Source organism: Phoxinus phoxinus (assembly GCF_949152265.1).
Source record: "Phoxinus phoxinus genome assembly, chromosome: 8".
Lineage (NCBI taxonomy): Eukaryota > Metazoa > Chordata > Actinopteri > Cypriniformes > Leuciscidae > Phoxinus > Phoxinus phoxinus.
In genome coordinates this window covers 23,804,123-23,824,071 of record NC_136883.1, presented here as the reverse complement: position 1 = coordinate 23,824,071, position 19,949 = coordinate 23,804,123, and the positions used below count along the sequence as shown (strand labels likewise).

Genomic DNA, 19,949 nt, shown 5'->3' with positions numbered 1-19,949 from the left:
TACACACACATATTCATGTTTTTTTTATTCAAACGCAATTTTTTTATTATTTTTGAACTGGTACATTTCTCAAATATTTAGAAGCGGTTTGAATAGTGCATTATTTTAACAATATATTGTATGCAAGATATGACATATTATGGCAGACACTAACAAAGCCAATACATCTCTACAATTCGTAGGTCACCAGTACTTGAAATTGTATACATAACCCTTTTGCTAACAGCTCTGATCTTTAACCTTTATGATACCGCCATCAATTTTGAATATGACAATCACACCAATGTCTGCATGTTTTTTTAATGAGCAAAATTAATGGATAACTGCAGTGCAAAGGAACAAACAGAAATATAGAGACAAGTCTAAAATGTAACTTAGATTAGCTAAAGCAATTATAGAATTTAACATTTGTTTTTACAGTGCTATTGCTTCTCAACTCAATATTACAAATTACAGATTCAATATCCACAATGATAGAAGGAGCACGTGAAAGTGGCCAAGCCTAATACTCTCATGGTACCTCAATGTTGCATAAGTTTACTACATGAGTGAAAATAATACAGATAAATTAGTTTATGGACAACGAAAAACACAATAGCATAAGTTTGTCAATTCAAACACTCCCAATATGATTCTAACAAAGTTATTTTTAAGATGACGGTGATCCCTTCAATTCACTGTATAATGATACTATCCTGCATTTGTGTTTTTCTGCCACCAATTTTTGATTGAAGACTCAAACAGAGATAAATTTACCATTTGGTTGAACTGAATAAAGTATACTTGCTTTGGACAAGTAAAACATAAATAAGGATAAAACAATTAAAACGGATAAACACATCAGCAGTTACAAGAACTTTGTGTTTAGAAACATGACAAAGGCATTTGTCAGTTTAGTACTTACACTTTCTTATTCCTTAATGTGCAGTTCACACTGCATTTAAACCTATATACAAATGTATACAAGATGGTTGTTTAGTTATTGATACATATTAATATGACAAAGCAGAGATTTAACAATTAAAAAGTGACAATTAAAAGTTAAACACAAAAAAGCAAAGCTCAAAACAATTATTTCCAATTATAATTTTTTTCAGCTGAAATTGGTATATGAAATACAGCCATTCAAAATCATGACAAAGAAACAGTAGCAGCTTAAGTGACATTCAGAAATGATCATGGACTCCTGAGTTAAAAAAAAAAAAGATGTACAATGTATTTCACAGTATATAAATATGCAACATGATTTCGTAATATTTTACAATTCTGGGGGAGGACGAATAAACAAGCTACTACACCGTTTCTTAACTTGACGGGACAAACAAACGGTAGTATATGAAACGAGGACACAGAGACATAATTTGGACCCTGTGGTTTACACAGTACTAATGATGGACAGATTGATTCTTAATAGATGATGTTGACCACATATATGTTAGATCAAATGTAAACACATAAAATATTTTTAAAAATGCAGCTAGATTATAAATAAACTGACAAAATGAATTTACAGTTTGCCTTGTACAATTAAGTGGCACCAACAGTGAATGAATTATATCTAGGTTTTAATCAAACCATTTTTTTTTACCAAGTTGCAGATCATTTGTAACTTCAAGGGACAAATGGAAGGGGAAGGGACAAAACAAATATAAAGCCCTATGAGTTTAAGGCAGGATATCTTTGGACTTTTTCATAATATAATAATTAGAATGTTCCCCAGGTTTAACCGTTCTTTAACAGTCTTAATCGTTTTGTACTGTGCCCTTCCTTGAATGGTTAAAAAAAAAAAAAAAACTAAACAGTAGGTGATGCAAAATGAGATCCTGAAGCACACTCTGTGAGTGCCATTTAGGAAATGAGCTTCTTCTGTTTGAAGTATGTGTCAAACCTGTGCTGTGCGTAGTCCTTCAGAGAAAAACAGAAACAGAAAGAGATAGAGACAGAAATGAGGTGAAGTTTCACATGGCTTCAGATCAGTGACGAACAGAGGGGATTTGCTCTGTACACACTGCTATGTTTACTGTATACATAACTATGATGCTGTTTGATTGAGCTCTCAGAATCGAGGATTACTTATCCATTTATGGTACATGAACTACAATTTTGTATAAGTGAATATTTATATTTTTAGGTGATTTACTGGTCACCACTGATATGCAATTAATGTGAGTAAAATTTAAATACATTGACAGTCCTAAATAAATCATCATACAAGGATTAGAAAAATGTTTATGAGGTTTATAATCTGTGTGTTGTGATACAATTTGTATATGTTACCATGTATCCAAACTCGATTTTGGAGATCTTGGCTTGAATAATGGACCACAGACCCCAAAGGAAATGAGACGCAAGGGCAAACCTGTTTGTGCGGGTGTGATTTTTTTTGAGAGATTGGAAGACAAACAGATAGAGAGGTTACTAGGTGGAGGGGAACATTCATCAAACGGTACACAGTGATGTTCAGGTTATGTCAACAAACGTTTGATAGTAAATTTGTTTCATACCGGTTCGCCTCAATGATCATGTGCTCCTCTATCCTGGCTTGGTCTGCAGGTGCAGTTCCCCCCTTTTCTGACAGATAGTGTCTGATAAAATGTAACTGAAAAACAAAGACTCTTATAACTCTATCTATAGGAAAGGAATATCTTTTTTTAACGCATTACAGATATTTAAAAAGGACTGCCATTGTCCCCTGCTTCATGACACAATTTGGCTAATTTCTAATGACTTTGCGTGAGGATTAAAATCTTGGACAATTAAATATTATGCTGTTAACTATTAATTGTGTGCGAGTCAGGCTGCTGGACTCTGCATGTAAAAGTTAGTGTGATAACCTGACACACTTTTTTTTTGTCACGTCAGTTCCAAAACATTCCACTAGATGGTAGAGTCACAAAATGATATCCACATCATGTCCAACACAATGTATTTCTTACAACTACTTGACAAAGGTGGACAAATATCAAGCAACAAACTAATGTCAATTATATAATTTGTGATGATTCTGTACTGTGTGTGCAAAAAAAAAAAATAGACGAAAAAAAAATCTGGCATAGAATCATTCTAAGGCTTGTTTTTTTTCACACTGCTATGTCCCCATGATTCCGCTATGATTCCTTAATATATTGGATAACATTACATTACATACACAAGTGACTCACCTGCTGTTGTCTGTCAGGATAATTCTCCACCTTTGCCTTGTAGAAGGGCCACTGGTCATATGTGTAGTCATATATCCATTCACAGAAATGATTCCCAAAATCAAAACCTCTGCACCCAAAACAGACCAAAATCAGAGTTCTTTAGAGCTGCATTTATCATAAAGTAGTATGCAGATGTGTGCTATATATGGTAGATTTACCTGTAGTTATAGCTGCTGTATTCAAAATCAATAAGCATTAGTTTGTCAGATGAATTCTCTCGCCCATCCAACATGAGGATATTCCCTGAAAAACAGAGTATGATTTTATAGGTGAAAGGGCAGATATGTTGCATAATGGTACAGCGTAACAGTGACTGATAGACCCGTATCAGATTACCAGATTAGACAGGACACCAGTATGCGTGTATTAATGCAAATGTGCAATATTTTACCTTCCTGTACATCATTATGGCAGAACACGACGGGAGAGGGAGTAGCTGCCAGCAGTGACCTGACAGAGAGAGAGACGGCACATGATTAAGTGCTACCTTTTTCACATTGCTCTTATAAACCTGCTTTTAAAATGATTGTTTTCAGTGTTTAAAAGCCTGTTGAACAAAAAGTGCAGCAATGGGCAGGAACACACACACACACATACAGAGCAGTAGGTAAGCATTTCATTCAGATAAAAGTTACACAATCACGCGGGCGTGTGTGTGATTGACAAAGCAAGCTGAGTATGCACAGAATGCAGCTTCCTGTAAGTGTGCCTAATCAGTGATGCCTGGAACTGGGCTAAGGGTGCTGGCATACAACAAAGCCGTTCAACTTCAAATGTTTGGGGTCGGTAAGATTTTTTTTTCTCTTTGAAAGAAATTAATACTTTTGTTCAGCAAGGATGCATTTAGTTGATCAAAAGTGATAGTAAAGATATTAATAATTATACAAAAGATTTCCATTTCAAAAAAATGCTGCTCTTTTTAACTCTCTATTCACTAAAAATGCGGATTTTTTTTTTATTATAAATGTTTCCACAAAAATATTATGCAGAATGGCTGTTTTCAACATTGATAACAATAATAAATTCAAACTTTTAGAACGGGAAACTTTTAGATGATTTATGCATTCAATGATCTTGGCCGTTTACTGTTAACTGGAAGTATAATATCACAAAATGCTTTTCATTCAACCTCTCTGCTCTTTCTATTCACAAGTCATCTTTCTCACCTCAGACTCTCCAGTTCTGCAGGAAGATCATACTTCATCAGCTTGTTAAATTTCTTAATGTGAGCTTCACGCACAAATTTGATTGTTTTAACTTGCTCCATGTACCTGTTCAGGAGGAAAAACAATAATTTAACATAAACAGCCATTTAAAACTGATCCCAATTTAAAAATACAGTATACAGCAAACATAATAAACCACGATCTGCTTAATTTAAATAGAATTTGTCAAATGTTATGCTTTTTTTTTTTTTTTTCATTTTTACCTTTCCTTTAGTGTGTAATATAGCTGTTAAACAATTGTATTAGTCTGTACTCCTGCTATAATTTTCATAACGTGGTGACGTCACTATGTAACACAATTGAATATGCTTGCCTGCTTTGGCTCGCCCTCAAACAAAGGTAGTTATAAGGCCAGGAAGAGTTTATCACTATGTCAAGCAAATAGTCTTTTTTTCACTGCGAGGGCAAAACATCACATGGACTTCCAAAAGGCAAAGGATTTAAAGAATCAGTGGTTAAAATTAATTTCTGACACTATTCCTCAGCAGTGCAACCACAACCTTTTGTTGCGTTTTCACCATTTTTCTAACAACCCATGCAGTTTGATGCAGGGCAGTGTGTTATATGGACATTCAGTTTTTACTGTGATGTACAGAAAGGACAGTTATAATATCACATCTGAAATGTTACAGGTTTAAAATAAAGAATGACCTAAAAATACCTCAAATAAAGAATCTGCTTGCAAAGTTGATTCGGGTCGATTAGCTTCTTTTTGACTGTCATTATCGGACTTGGGCTTGACCTTATATGATTATGTTACTGTTGCAACAATTACAACAGACTGTGTCTGGCTGACCAATCAAAGAAGACAACGCTTTGTGGAAGGCAGGCTTTAAAGAACCAAAACTTAAACAGAGCCCTTTAAAACAAATTTCTTCCATTAGCTTAATACAATTTTCTATGGCATTTTTTGTTATTCTTCAGGTAAACTAACAATTTAAAGTGTTGATTTTCAGTGTTAAAATTCCAACTAAATATGTCGGTTTAAAACATCTTTCCCAAATCAGCCAAACAGATAGTTAAGCTCAAAGTCACTTGAGCGTGTGAAAACAAAGTCCACTAGTCGCACAAAGTCGCACACGCTGAATGTGTCTTTCTGTATACTTATGAAGTAAACCAGGCCCTAAGACGTTTACCTGTCAATGGTTGCAAACAGCCATTTGGGTTCCTTGTTGAATGGCATCTCCATGCCGTGGAATCGTGCCACCTTACTGGCTATTTCAGCCGAGATCTCTGGGAACCCCAACTGCTCTGTACGCAAACGATCACTCTGTGGAAAAGACACAGATCTGACTTATTACTCTTACAATGCAGAAATATGTAGAATATAAAATGTTTGATCTATGATTAAGGTTTGAAAATCACTCCATAGAATGACTGCATTATTCTGTGTTGCTGTGTTTAAAGATTCATTTTAAAACATATAGGATCTGGGATTTTGGTGTAAGACTCACAGGCAAGTACTGCTCAAGACGGCCTTCTGGGAAAATGCCATAGAGGCGTGGGCCCAACTCTCTCTCTGCTAAAATGGCAAACATCACACTTTCCAAAACAAGAGAATCCACTCCCTGTGTGTGCATATGAACAAATGATTAGATATCCATTATTTATATAACAGTGAAACGACAACATTGGGCTATAAAGATCTTGCCTAAGATATAGACTTATGGAAGTAAAATAATGCCAAATGTTTTTGAAACAAAAAGCCTGTTGAATTGCACTACTTGAAAAAAATATGCATTGCATTAACCATGCTTGCATTTTAATGCATTGTATTTTAGGACTTGCATTTTTTTATTGCCTCAAATTCAACATGGTTGAATATTTAAGCTGTGAATATTTCAATTCAAAACATTTCAAACACATTTTCATTATTAAAAATTCAATAATCCATATTCACCTTTCATATTTCAATTCCAAAATATTCAAACGGTTTAAAAATACAACCTTTAATATTCAACAGGGAATTTTCAGTCCATTTTATTTCGCTTTAAAAATTCGCTTCCTCAAATTCAGTGGTTAAAATTCGACAGTAAATTCAACATTGACATCCAGGAACTGCAGGAAAAGCAGTAGATTACCGAGCATAATCTCCACCTGCTGTTATTCGGCCTCACCAGCAGGGGGCGCACGCGCGTGTTGTTGACGAAGACGAGAGCAACAGTTCATTCATAAAAACCCGTTTATAGAAATGTAAGTGTATTTGTGATTATTACGAGTGCTGTTTTTACAGCTGAGATTATAATGTTATTCCCCCGATGCTGATGTACAGATCAAATGTTACATTTGAAGTAGACATATATTTATCTTGGTTGTTTAGTTGCCTTAACATTATATCACTGTGATGCGCTGCAGTAGCCTAGTGTTTCCCTCAATACTTCAGGGTTGCTGGACATATAAAACGCTCAACGTAGCGTGGACTAGTAGATATAAAAGACCAAACTCGCACTTTAGGCTGTAAGTAGGCCTACTATGTGGTTACGGGCAGCAGACGGACTCAGAATCATATGAATTTAACGCGCAAAGTTTCACGCAGTTTGTTTGTGTGTGTGTTTTGCTAATACAATAATAAATCATAAATCAGATGTGTACAGTAACGCCCGTTTCACACATACTCCGTTTGCAGTGCGTTTGCGGTGCGTGTTGCAGTGCGTGTGCGGTAGCCTACTGGAGCAGCACGCGCTATAGTGCTTTCACATATGCTATATTTTCTATATTATCCAGCTATCAAAAATATAGTGGCCTAGGTCTACATTGGGTTTCATTTGTCGTTTAATGAGATCTAATATGTTGTCAGTGCCGAGAATTTTCCTATGGAATTTTTACATGAATAGATCCAACTTAAAATACAAATGTAGGCTACTTTAATGGTCGAGTGGTAGAACTTTAGCCATGAGGGTCAGAAGTTCTGGGTTCGAATCCGCACTCGTACCGCTGCCGCATAGTTTTTTTTTCCTCATCAAAACCGATTATGTTTATCAGTGGTTGTATATCAAGCTGGGACACTTTGTGTGCAGTTTGTTTTGTGATTTCACCGGAACGAGATCCTCTCCGCAACTGATTGAAGCGCGTCTGAGTGAAGAGTTGTTCGCGAGCCACATACTCTATCCGCACCACTGATCGCAGTGGCAATGAGCACTTGATTCATACACATTTCAGCGCTAGATCGCCTCTTGTTTAACAAACGAACTAAATTAATGCTCTGCTGGTTAACTGGAGTTGTTTTATTTCGGCTGTTTGTACATCCGTGCTGCGAGGTGGGGACAATATCTACCCTGGCAGAAAGTGGTGGGACATATCCCACCCGCATTATGCATATGGATACTTGCATAAAGTTGGCTTGACATTGGACTTTCGCACATTTAGGGACCGTCTCTAAAATTACATTCAACATTACACACGTTTCTAACTTCAATAGCAAACTTCAACTTATCAAAAATATAAAAGGTGTGCATGTGTATCATGCCTGACCTACCAGTTTTCTGTAAGTCATTCTCTCCCAATGCTATTGAAGTTAGAAACGTGTGTACCAATGTCGTGTGTAACTTTAGAGACGGTCCCTAAATGTGCGAATGTCTAATGTCAAGCCAACTTTATGCCATATATCACAGGGAAACTTGGCGTGAAACCTTGCGCGTTAAGTTCATCTTTAGTCTGCTGCCCGTAGCCATATAGTAGGCTACCTATACAGCCTTCTCAATAAAGTGCGAGTTTGCTCTTTTATATCACTATTAGTCCATTAAGCTATACGTTAAGCGTTTTATATGTCCAGCAACCCTGAAGTATTGAGGGAAACACTAGGCTACTGCAGCGCATCACAGTGATATAATGTTAAGGCAACTAAACAACCAAGAGAAATATATGTCTACTTCAAATGTAACATTTGATCTGTACATCAGCATCGGGGGAATAACATTATAATCTCAGCTGTAAAAACAGCACTCGTAATAATCACAAATACACTTACATTTCTATAAACGGGTTTTTATGAATGAACTGTTGCTCTCGTCTTCGTCAACAACACGCGCGTGCGCCCCCTGCTGGTGAGGCCGAATAACAGCAGGTGGAGATTATGCTCGGTAATCTACTGCTTTTCCTGCAGTTCCTGGATGTCAATGTTGAATTTACTGTCGAATTTTAACCACTGAATTTGAGGAAGCGAATTTTTAAAGCGAAATAAAATGGACTGAAAATTCCCTGTTGAATATTAAAGGTTGTATTTTTAAACCGTTTGAATATTTTGGAATTGAAATATGAAAGGTGAATATGGATTATTGAATTTTTAATAATGAAAATGTGTTTGAAATGTTTTGAATTGAAATATTCACAGCTTAAATATTCAACCATGTTGAATTTGAGGCAATAAAAAAATGCAAGTCCTAAAATACAATGCATTAAAATGCAAGCATGGTTAATGCAATGCATATTTTTTTCAAGTAGTGCAATTCAACAGGCTTTTTGTTTCAAAAACATTTGGCATTATTTTACTTCCATATAGACTCCTATCAGCTTGCTTTTGCAACTGTATTTTTGGTCTACTGAATGTGATCAGGGTGGCCCACCTGCAGAATGGCCCCGTAGATCCGGAGCAGAACTCTTCGAGGTTCGGTGCCGGCAGGCTGAACATCGTTTGGTAAACTGCACATGTACAGCAGGTTACTGAGTCCTCCACTGCAGGCACAAACAAAAGCAGCATCTTACTTTATGCCTATTCACACGCCGTTTATATAAGGTTGATATTTAATAAGAATAAATAGTGGATCACTGATTTACTGATTTCATGGATCAAAAGATATTATGCAAGGTAAAAATGCTCTTGCTTAGGACATATGATTATTTAGAATCTTAATTACTTATATGAACTTTCATAACCCGTTTATTACCTTACTATTTTGATCCGAAAGTCATGTTCTGATATAGCCTTCCAAGACCCGGACAGAAAGTCTCGGCACCAGGTGAACGCCCTCCTTCTAGTATCCGGATCCACATCCACGTTACGCCCGTCCAGGTGTGACTCCGCTTCAGAGTCATCATCCCCGTTAGCGCCGCGCGGACTGCCGGATCTCGAATGTCTCTCTTCGGCCACCATCAGTGAGTCTCCGCCAGCAGGTCTGCCCGAATCCGCGTCATCTTTAACGCATATGCCTACATTGCCAGCAACATCACTCATGCAATTCACTTTTTGGCCCGAATTCATAATCTTACGTGCTAGAAACCCAATGCTCCTTAACGAGTGTGAGAGAACCGAACCGCTGACGTTATAACCAAGGACACCAAACCGCCCCAGAAGCAGCATTCATTGAGTTTGAATAAACGCACATGCACAACTGTCACGAGCGCACAATGAAACATATAATCGCTCGCGATATCAGAACTGCGTTTACGGCGAGAGAAACGGCCGTTGGATTAAAAATATCAGAAAAATCACGTTATTTTTTCCACCTTACCTTTCCTTAAATGTTACATTAACTACACCTGCGTAGTAACAAACTGTAAAGGCTGTTAATTAAATATCTCCGCACTACAACTTCCACTACTTCCTTCTGAAGTAATACCCAATACCGCTAGCGTTGACATTCTTCTTCTTCTTCTTCTTCTTCTTCTTCTTCTTCTTCTTCTTTTCGATTAATGGCAGATTGCAACCATGACTATAAGGTGCATACCGCCACCTACTGTACAGGAGTATGTAACATGAGCTACATTGTAACTATATCATTAAAAAAAAAAAAAAAAAAAAAAAAAAAAAAAACTAAATCCTACTATATATCCCTATATTTTAAGATATTGTACCACTGCTTCCTGAGTATCATTAACCCCATCTCCTACTGTTCCTATCAAACCTTCAAGATTCCAAGCGTTGACATTGCAGAATGCAGAGAGACTTTAGAAGATTGACATTTTTTTTAACCAATCAGATTTGGATACTGCGCCACGCGACCCATTTCTAAGTACAGCCCCCTTAAAACCAGGGCGCTGAATGGTCAGTTCTAACACAACTACAATAATTTGTGGGAAATGTAGTTAAGTTAACACACAGTACAAAAAAAGTACAATATATTATATGTTGAAAACTACAATGTCACAGTAAAATCTATTAATTAGTTTACTAAAGTAACTGGACTTTATACGATAGTCCAAATAACATAGATTGATAGATTTCACTTTAGCCTAAGAAGTGTTTTTTAGAAGTAGCCTAAGCTATAAAATGATTTTATTATTCAGAAAGGGGCATTCACAGAATTTCTATTAAATGCCATTATATTTGCTTACATTTGATTTAAAAACGAAGTTTCTTTTATTTATCTAGGTTATGTTTTATTTATTAAGGACTATTCTGTAATGTTTATTTATTAAGGACTATTCTGAGAGAGAGAGAGAGAGAGAGAGAGAGAGAGAGAGAGAGAGAGAGAGAGAGAGAGAGAGAGAGAGAGAGAGAGAGAGAGAGAGAGAGAACCTTAAAATCAAGTTGTCAGCAAATATTTCGTCTATAGGCTCTAGGAAACCCCACGACCTAAAAGAGTCTTCATTACAGCACAAGATGTTCCCTGCAATAACCACTGTGGCCACTTTCAGCACCAATCACTGAACAGCTCCTCTGCGGCAGAACGAGGGTTAATCATCCAAGTGAACGATCTATCTATGCTTTACGTAAACACCCGTTTATCGATATGAGCAAATATGATGTGCTTGATAATTAACCTAAGTTAGCTGCCTAGGCCCCTACTGCCCAAAATGTCAGAGGTGTCCCAGAGATGTCTTTGCACAATTGTACAAACTGACTGTTATTATTAAATATTATTTAATTTACAACTAAATTTACAACATTGGTGATCTGAAATGCCTGTTTATCATACCGTACTTTGAATGGGGCCTAGCTGTATCCATTAGCCTACTTAATGGATGATACTGATTTAGTAGAATAGGCCTATATGCCCATAAAACAATAACATTGTCAAGCTACTATATGCCCACACGAAACATCGTGCTGCAAAATCTTACGTGTCTCTCGAACGGGATACGGAGGCCAATTATAGAGCAGTTAGCTACTAACTGTTAAAACCCTTCATCCTCTAGATGGCGCTCGGCGGCTCAGAAAACAAATCCTACACTGAGCCGCATTTCAATCTCAATACATTTAGTCTTGAGACATTGTACTCTAAAAAGCTTAATCGTTTAAATATATCCATTTTAATAAATAATTTCTGACATGCAAATGCATGTGCACCAAGCAAACTTTATTAAATAATTACAATTAAATCAGAATTTCTTAATCGCAAAGGAATATGATTAGTCCCTCTCGACCATATATCTCGACCTGCGCAAAGAAAAGTAACTGATACCACGTGATATCAGGATTGACTTTGTTACTTTTGTAAAAAGGAATTTATCGCAAAGCTTTTGTATTAGCCAATAATAAATAGCCTAAATAAATGAATACTATAAGTTTATTATTTTTAATTACTAGGCCTATTCTTAGCTATTTTTTATATTTTATATAGGCTTTTTGAATTATTTCAACTAACTGTTTGTTTAATTGTTGCTCAAAACATATAAAACGTAACGTTTGCAATTTAGTCTATCTTAAAGTAAATAAACCATTAGCCTGACCAATCAGAGACAGTTTCTGGAACTCTAAGCCACACCCACTTATAGGTCTCGTTTCGTGTTCATTGGCATTCTATCCGCTCGTTCTATTTCTATGGGATCGCATGCACGCGCCTCTGCCTCCCTCCCTCCCTCATCAGCATCAGCATCATCAGATGCGCGCAGATCACGCCAAACAGCGCACTGGTTTATCAGCAGGTGTGTGACTGAAACAGAAGATAATCGATATCAATACATAGCCACCTATGTGTGTTCTTTATATCTGACTCTCATTTCTTTGGATCACCGATTGGACCGTTTTGATGGTTTGATTCCCAGCGGGCGTTAGCAGTGAGTGTGGCCGAAAAGGAGAGAGAATAAAGCGAGATCATATTTAATATCCGCTTCTCCAGTGTCTGTGGATGGGCTGCGGACATCTGCATCTGCAGTCTCTGTTTTTGAGTCACTAAGAAGATGGCGGACAGGGCAGAGATGTTTTCTCTCTCCACCTTCCACTCCCTCTCTCCTCCGGGATGCAGGTAAGACGCGCAGTATTTCTCTCAAGTATGCGCGGGGTTTCCCCTTATTCTGGCATTTTTATTTATATAAGCTGGTCATATGTGACCATATGCGCTGTTTATGTATCTGTAATGTCCTCAAACACATCCAGAATTCAGCATCAGCATCCGCAAGCAGTGATGCTCAGCATCCTTGTGTTGTTAATGAGGATTAACACTAACGCCCTTGTTGTTGTTGTTTTTTAAATATATTTATTTTTTGCACATATGCGTGTATGTAAAATAATGCACTTATGTGCATGATATTGAGCAAAGGACAGACAATTGATTTTTTTTCTCCCCCCTGGCATGTCATTGCCTGACGCATCCTCTCTGAGATAGTTGGCACACTGGAAAGGCCCACGCCCTGTTGTGATGCTCATAACTGCATTTTAATGTTTGATGACACATTACAGTGTTCCCACAATTGTGTAATTATATAGTGGTGAGTAATACTAATGAATAGTACATAATTGTGTTGTGGAGCTGCTTGTAATTGCACATTGTTATTGGTATTATGCTTTAATAATTATTGTAACATCTAATATGGGCATTTATGTGTAATGTAAGTTGTTACTTCATTCTTCTGTCACTTTATGCAATAGTTGTTTTTAAATACACTTTTTTATTGGGTAAGAGGGTAGATGTTCATTAAAAGTTTGATGTGCAGTGCATATTGCATTAACTTGGCTAGTAGATAATTCTTGCCGTGAATGTACCTAGTACAATGTACCAAGTATTAGTCATTTAAAGAGATGAATGGACCCACGTCACATTCTGAAAACAATATCTCAGTTCTTTTTCAATGTAAAAATTGCAGTTGCTTCTAAGGAGGAGCCATTTCAACCTGACCTGACATTTAAAATGACTTTCATTGGTGTAACACAATAGTCAGGTCAATTCAGTTATATTAAATAATATGTTTCACTTGAACAAAATAAGTTAATTTAGATGTTACTGCATGTGCATTTTAGGTTATTTTATCAAATATGTTTAATACGCAAATTGCTTTCAGCGTTGATGCATTAAAACATATAATAATTTTAAACTATTAAAATAATTTTAATTCACTTTTGTTGGCTTGTTGGATTATTACTTTTAATTAATAAATATATATATGTGCGGTTATCTTTTGATTAAACTGTAAATATTTAATTGAGTTACTTCTTGTCACTCTGTCATCTGTGTGTTAGTGTAAGGGTATGTAATATGTAGCCTATCACATTTTATTCCTGAAATAAAGGTGATGTTTGCTCACAGGGAATATTTAGTCACAACAAACACACAAAGACAGACGGAGAGAGTAATCCTTCCACCTTCATACTAAACTAAATTTACCTCCTGCACAGCATTAGTTCATGTGAGCAGAAAAAAAAAATCATATTGTCCTTTAGCATCCAGCAGAATAAATCAAAAGGGTCTGTTTGGTTACATCACATTTGACAGTCCGATAATCTCAGGTCAAGCGTCAATCATGTGCTGGAAAAGGGCAGGTGATATCAACTGCATGAGCTGTAAATGTAATCCCTCCGGTTCTACTCACACTGCTCCGAGTGGAATTCAAATCAGCATTTACGGGTGCGCTAACAAGGACGCTAAAGAGTAGACCACAGAGCATAGCGTCAGCCGCAAGTGTGCCTCTTGAGGCCAGGGCAGTGAGATTTACCTGCACAGCTCTTTACTGGCCTCCGTTACACTCAACCCCCTAAACCTCCCATCCGGGTCACGGCACCAATGTAACCCCTCCAGTTCTAATCGCACTGCTCCGAAACAGATGTTTCTGGCACGGGAGGCAGGCACACTAATAAGGACGCTAAAGATCTCAGCCTCTAGCGTATGTCGCTAATGCGCCTCTTGAGGACAGGAAAGTGAGGTTTTGAGCATGATGGTTTTGTTGTCAGTTCAAACTGATGTACCTCTATGCTTATTTTCCAGCTGTTCTTTTCCCAGTCTACTTTTACCCTTTTTCTCTCATCGTTTACTTTGCAATGGATTTGTATCCTCTCCTGGGCCTCCCATAAACCTGTCATTTCTTAGAATAGAAATAATGGGCTGCAGTTTGCGTTCTCTAATGCATCAGAATGATATTTTAATGAAGAGGAAAAACACAGTCCCTCTCTTCTAAGATTGAAGTAGATTTACTGGCATTATAAAAAAAAGGTTTACATGCACACTTTCTGTCTCTGTTTTCTTTCTCTGTTTCTCAGTTTTCAGTGTCAGGTTGTGCATGATTGGCGTCACAAATGCTTTGTATAGCTAAATCATTTTAAGTAGTACTATAGATGCGTACAAAAAAATTGTGTGAAAAGTATTTAAATGACAAAATATACTGTAGAAAGTAGATGTCAGGGTTATATCCTTTGTTGTGTTTTTGCTCATGTACCTTGTTTTCATGTCTACCCTTTCAGTCTTTATTGTGCTATAGTTGGTTCCCTTAGTTACTGATTGTATTCACCTGTTGTTCATTTAGTTCCTTTGTTAACTATGTGTAAATAGGCTACTCCCTGTTCTGTTCAGTTCCTTGTCTGTTCTTGTCTTATGTTATGTGGTGTTAGTGCCAGTATTCTCCTGTTTGTATTCTCGTGATTATTAAAGTATCTCCATTTGATTTTCTGCATCATGTGTTCACTTAATACTACAGTGTACGAGTGTACGTGACAAGAACTGACCCAAAAAGAAATGAACTGTCACTGTTACCTTCAGAACGGCCAGACGCTGGAGTAATATGTGGAGGGCTTTCTCTACAATGAGGCGCGTTGGGATGATCAAACTCTCAACATCTCTTCTGGAGGGGGATGGACGATATCCTCGGCCAGATGCTGCTGTTGGGGGAGGATCACAGTCTTTTCGCCGAGTTTGTTGAATACACTTTGTGGCTGTGCAGATCCTCCCTCAACGTAGGAGTTTTCGAGAATGACGCCACCATCAACTCCGACTCCCCTGCACGTAGACAGGGACCGTTGTCCCGGAGGCCATGAAAGATCTTCCGATGCAGCCCTGACACCAATGCCAGAACCCACCTCCCACGGAGCCAGAGCCAGCTATTGCGTTTGTCCCTGAGCTAGAGCTGGAAGTACCCTCCGTCCCGAGGCAGGACCCTACCCTTAGGTCAACCACAGAGTCATGGAGGCAGTCCTCTCCTGAGTCATTTGAGGAGATTTCACTCATTAACTTCCCAGCAAAGCCAGCTCCCACCCTTATACCAGCCCCAGTATCTACTCCAAAGAATATATTAGGCGACCCAGTCCCACCCTGTTACCTGCCCACCCCGTTGTCTCCTGCAATGCCTCCATTCAGACCCCATGACTTACCTGATTCGCTGGTGGCTCCACCCCCACCACAGTCTCTCGCCAACTCTCCAGCTCCGCCTTGGGTCTCCTCTCCACCAGCCAAGCTCTGCGTGTCGGATCCCCTGGCTTCAACGCAGGCCCATCGGCTCCACCTTGGGTCATACCTCAGTTCCGCCGTGGACATCGCTCGGGCTCCACCGTGCTCCCTCTTCTGACTCCACCTTGGTCACTCGTCATCCTAGTTCCACAGCAGAGTTCTGTGCCTCCGGCTGTGGCTCAGCCCTTCCACCCTTCAGCTCCACCGGGTTCCTATTTCCCTCTGACTCTGCCTTGGTCCTCGCTCCCTCCAATCTCGGCCCACTCTGCCAGGCCCCCGTCTTTGCCTCTGTCCCTTAAGCCGGCAGCGTCACCTCGGACTTCCAGGCCTACTATGTCGTCATGGGCCATCGTTTTCATGGCTTTGCGGGGGTCTCCTAGGTCACCAGCTCTGCCTCAGTTAATCCATCACCAGGTCCCGTCCATGAGACCTATCAAGGCTCCACCATGGCTCCTCCCTTCTTCGACTCCGCCGTGGTGTTCCTCTCTGCCGGCTTCTGCCAGACCCTGCTCTAAGGCCCCCTCCCTCCACAGTTGGACATTACTTGACTGTACGCCTTCTAGGAGGGGGGAGTTATGTCAGGGTTATGACTTTTATTGAGTTTTTGTTCATGTGTCTTGGTTTCATGTTTACCCTTTCAGTTTAGTTTTCACTGTTAGTTCCCTTAGTTACTGATTATATTCACCTGTTGTTCATTTAGTTCCCTTGTTTACTATGATTAAATATTCTCCCTGTTCTGTTCAGTTCCTTGTCTCGTCTTATGTTATGTGGTGTTAGTGCATGTATTCTCCTGTGTGTATTCTCCGTGATTATTTAAAGTATCTCAGTTGGATTTCTCAGTTCTCAGTCACGCATTTACTTGCGTACACCACAGTGTACGCAACAGTGGACATGTGCAGATTTTTAGCTTGAGCTTGTCCTTAACTCTTTTTAACATAATTTACAGAATCAAAAAAAGGATTAGACTAAAGAATAGACTAAAAATGAAACCATTTGGAACATTATTTCACAGGTGAGAGGATTTCCCATTTATTTTAATTTAATTTATTTGTCTGTGTCTCTGTGTGTGTGCACGTGCGTGTATGTGTGTATTTCAGGTAAACTCTACGGGGACAAAATGTCCCCACAAAGATGGCAATATCTGAAATCCTTGTCCTTGTGGTGACCTTTTTTGGTCCCCATGAGGAAAACAGTTTATATAACAGCTTATATATAGTTTAAATAATAGAGAATTATGTTTTTTGAAAATGTTAAAATGTGATAAGTTTTCTGTGAAGGGTAGGTTAGGGGTAGGTTTAAGCTTTTTCAGATAGACACAGCATATAGCGACATAAAGAGACACACATAACACAAATATACTAATGCTGTGAAGTATACACCAATAAAAGCAAGCTATCCTTAAGCTGTTTATGTAAGTCTACAGCTGCTCCCTTTGGAATACAGAAATACTATGAAAATGTTTGTGTGCGTGCATGTCATACCAGCTTTAAAAAAATGAATTTTCTGTGTTTTGCTGTCTACATCTGCTCGGTTTCAGTTAGAATATAACTGTTGGTTGTGAGAAGTCTGATCTAGTAGGTAAAAACAAAAGGCAGTAATAATGTCACTGTTATTAGTGCAGTACTTGTGTAAATAGCATTTACACTATTTCAAAGCTTGAGGTCGGTAAGTTTAATAGTCTCATCCTCACCAAGACTGCATTTATGTAATCAAAAATACAGTGAAAAGTTTGAAAATATAATTACAATTTAAAATAACTGTTTTCTATTTTTAATATACTTTACCAATTTAATTTATTTTTGTGATTGCAAAGCTGAATTTTCAGCATCATCACTCCAGTCTTCAGTGTCACATGATCCTTCAAAAAATCAATATGTTGATTTGCTGCTCAAAAAACATTTCTTATTATTATCAATGTTGGAAACAGTGATGCTTTTTAATATTTAGTGGAAACTGATCTTTTTTTTAACGATTTTTTGATGAATAGAAAATAGGATTAGAATGCTAATAAGAGGTATGGTCACGTGATTTTCTCACATCATATATATATATATATATTGAATATAATGTGACCTACCTGTGGTGTAATCAGCATGTCTAATCAGAATATTAATTGTGGTGAAAGGAGACGTAATTTCACGAGACGTAATTTCATTACAGGAGGAGAAGAGAAGTGTGTTGGTTTCTGGTCTGTTGTCACATGATGCCCATAGAAATAGTTTGTGAACTGTGCAGCGTAACAAATCTTTGAATGGTGTATTTAATTGACACTCTGCTGTGTTGTACTGGCCAGATACACTGACGTTAAGCTTATGTTTATGTATATTACAATATTTGATAGAAAAATGCATTTAGAATCAGGTATTAATAGATCCATGTTCTAAATGTAAATACACCCAAACATAGACATGTGTCTTAACGGTTTTATCCTTTGTCCTTTTCCCAACAATTGTATCCAGTCTTTTACAAAATCTCTCATGACCCATCTAACCTTTTCATCTTGCACATTTCTCTCTCCCTCTCTTTTCCTCTTCTACTCCTTTCCTCATAATTAATGCAGACACATACAGTCAAGTGCTGGGTTTCCTGAGGTTCTGCTTCATTAGTGTCCCTCCTTTCTCAGTTCATTCTCTTTATCTTAGTGGTGAGAAAATAACGGTTTGAAGGGAAGTCAATATTAAAACCTGTAGTAAAAATGAATTTGAGAATCACTGTTTCTGATTATTATTATTATTTTGTTCACATGAGAAGCTTTCCACATTAATCAGACTTTCTCTTTATTCGATTTGAATTGTATTGCATTTTCAGTGCATGCAACAATCCAGAGGTTTACCATTGTTTGAAAACAAATCAGCTAGTGACTAGATGCATGATTCAGCACATTAAAGTCCATCTCTGATGGGATGTGTTGTCATGGTGACAGCTGCAGAGATGACCTCACCCTACTTAACCTGCCTTGTGCCTCAGTGGGGGTTCTGTTAATGGTGTGACATCACCCCTTGCAAAGCACAGCTACTATGGCAACAGCCAATGATTGGCAGCTTATGTGCATCCCCAGGGCACGAAACATTCCCCATCTTTCGTAATTAGGATAAATGGGTTTGGAAGGGCCAACTGTTGGTTGTCTGGAAGACTAGAGCAAGATTTTGGCTTTGGAAGACAGCCGATCATGGGGAGCAATCGTGCGCTTTTAAATGGATGTCAATGAAGAATCTTCACAAATAATCTCATTTAGAATGATAAGGTGGTCTGTGGAGAGGTCACTGTAGTTCATTGGGAAAACAGGTGTTTCTTCTTTGATTAATTAGAACATCCCATCTGCGGCCCTGGAGATGGAACATTTGAAAGAAAAAAAAACAGTTAATAACAATTGACCTTATATATTCGCACCTTCTTAATTGATTTAACAATTTAAAAAATCCTTATCAACACAGAACACATGCGTTGCAAAGATTACTAGATGTGAGTCATGCTTGCACATGCAACATACAAACTTGCCTCCACAATGCTGACTTGTTGTGGGTGGTTGCCAGGGCGTTGCTATGTTGTTGCTAATGTGCTCTGAGCTGTTTTTAGTGTCTTATGCCATTGTTAAAGTATTATGAGTGTTTCTAGGGTGTTTTTATGCATTGCATTTAAAGCTGCAGTATGTAACTTTTGGCACTCTAGCGGTTAATACACAAGACTGCATGCGTCTTGCGGAAGAACATTGTAGCCGGAGCTACTTCTCTCTGTGTATGTCTATGACGAGTCATGCAGGTTCTGGGCTACTCCGCAGCGGTGGCGACTCGACCGGTCTAAAATAGTCTGAATATAAACACTCATGGTGTACCTAGTGATTCAGGATAATGGATTCATGATGTACATGATGTAATCATGTACACCATGATGGGCTGGTTGAGTATGATTTCACTTTTCTAACTTTTAGTTAGTGTGTAATGTTGCTGTTTGAGCATAAACAACATCTGCAAAGTTACAATGCTCAAAGTTCA

General features: G+C 38.1%; 2 protein-coding genes across 2 annotated transcripts in view; one reads left to right on the top strand and one right to left on the bottom strand.

The window, feature by feature from the left end:
- Positions 1-29: 29 nt before the first annotated feature.
- chkb (choline kinase beta) lies at positions 30-10,052 on the bottom strand. The gene is made up of 11 exons (XM_079621479.1): positions 9,313-10,052; positions 8,992-9,100; positions 5,884-5,997; positions 5,566-5,699; positions 4,370-4,474; positions 3,595-3,653; positions 3,362-3,446; positions 3,162-3,270; positions 2,505-2,599; positions 2,278-2,359; positions 30-1,905 (listed from the first exon to the last, which is right to left on the bottom strand). The coding sequence occupies exons 1-11, from the start codon at positions 9,723-9,725 to the stop codon at positions 1,849-1,851; spliced, it is 1,362 nt and encodes a 453-aa protein (XP_079477605.1). The 5' UTR covers positions 9,726-10,052; the 3' UTR covers positions 30-1,848.
- A 2,108-nt stretch (positions 10,053-12,160) lies between these two features.
- mapk8ip2 (mitogen-activated protein kinase 8 interacting protein 2) overlaps positions 12,161-19,949 on the top strand; it is a 33,584-nt gene continuing 25,795 nt past the window's right edge. The window contains exon 1 of the mRNA XM_079620272.1: positions 12,161-12,552. Coding sequence (XP_079476398.1) covers positions 12,488-12,552 — 65 coding nt within the window. The 5' untranslated portion in view covers positions 12,161-12,487. The remainder of the gene's footprint in view (positions 12,553-19,949) is intronic.

Coding starts and splice junctions, on each gene's coding strand:
- chkb (XM_079621479.1), bottom strand. CDS start 9,725: ATGCTGCTTCTGGGGCGGTTTGGTGTCCTTGGTTATAACGTCAGCGGT. Junction 3,447..3,594: donor CCATAATGATGTACAGGAAG/GTAAAATATTGC, acceptor TCTGTTTTTCAG/GGAATATCCTCATGTTGGAT. Junction 2,600..3,161: donor ATCCTGACAGACAACAGCAG/GTGAGTCACTTG, acceptor TTTGTTTTTCAG/TTACATTTTATCAGACACTA.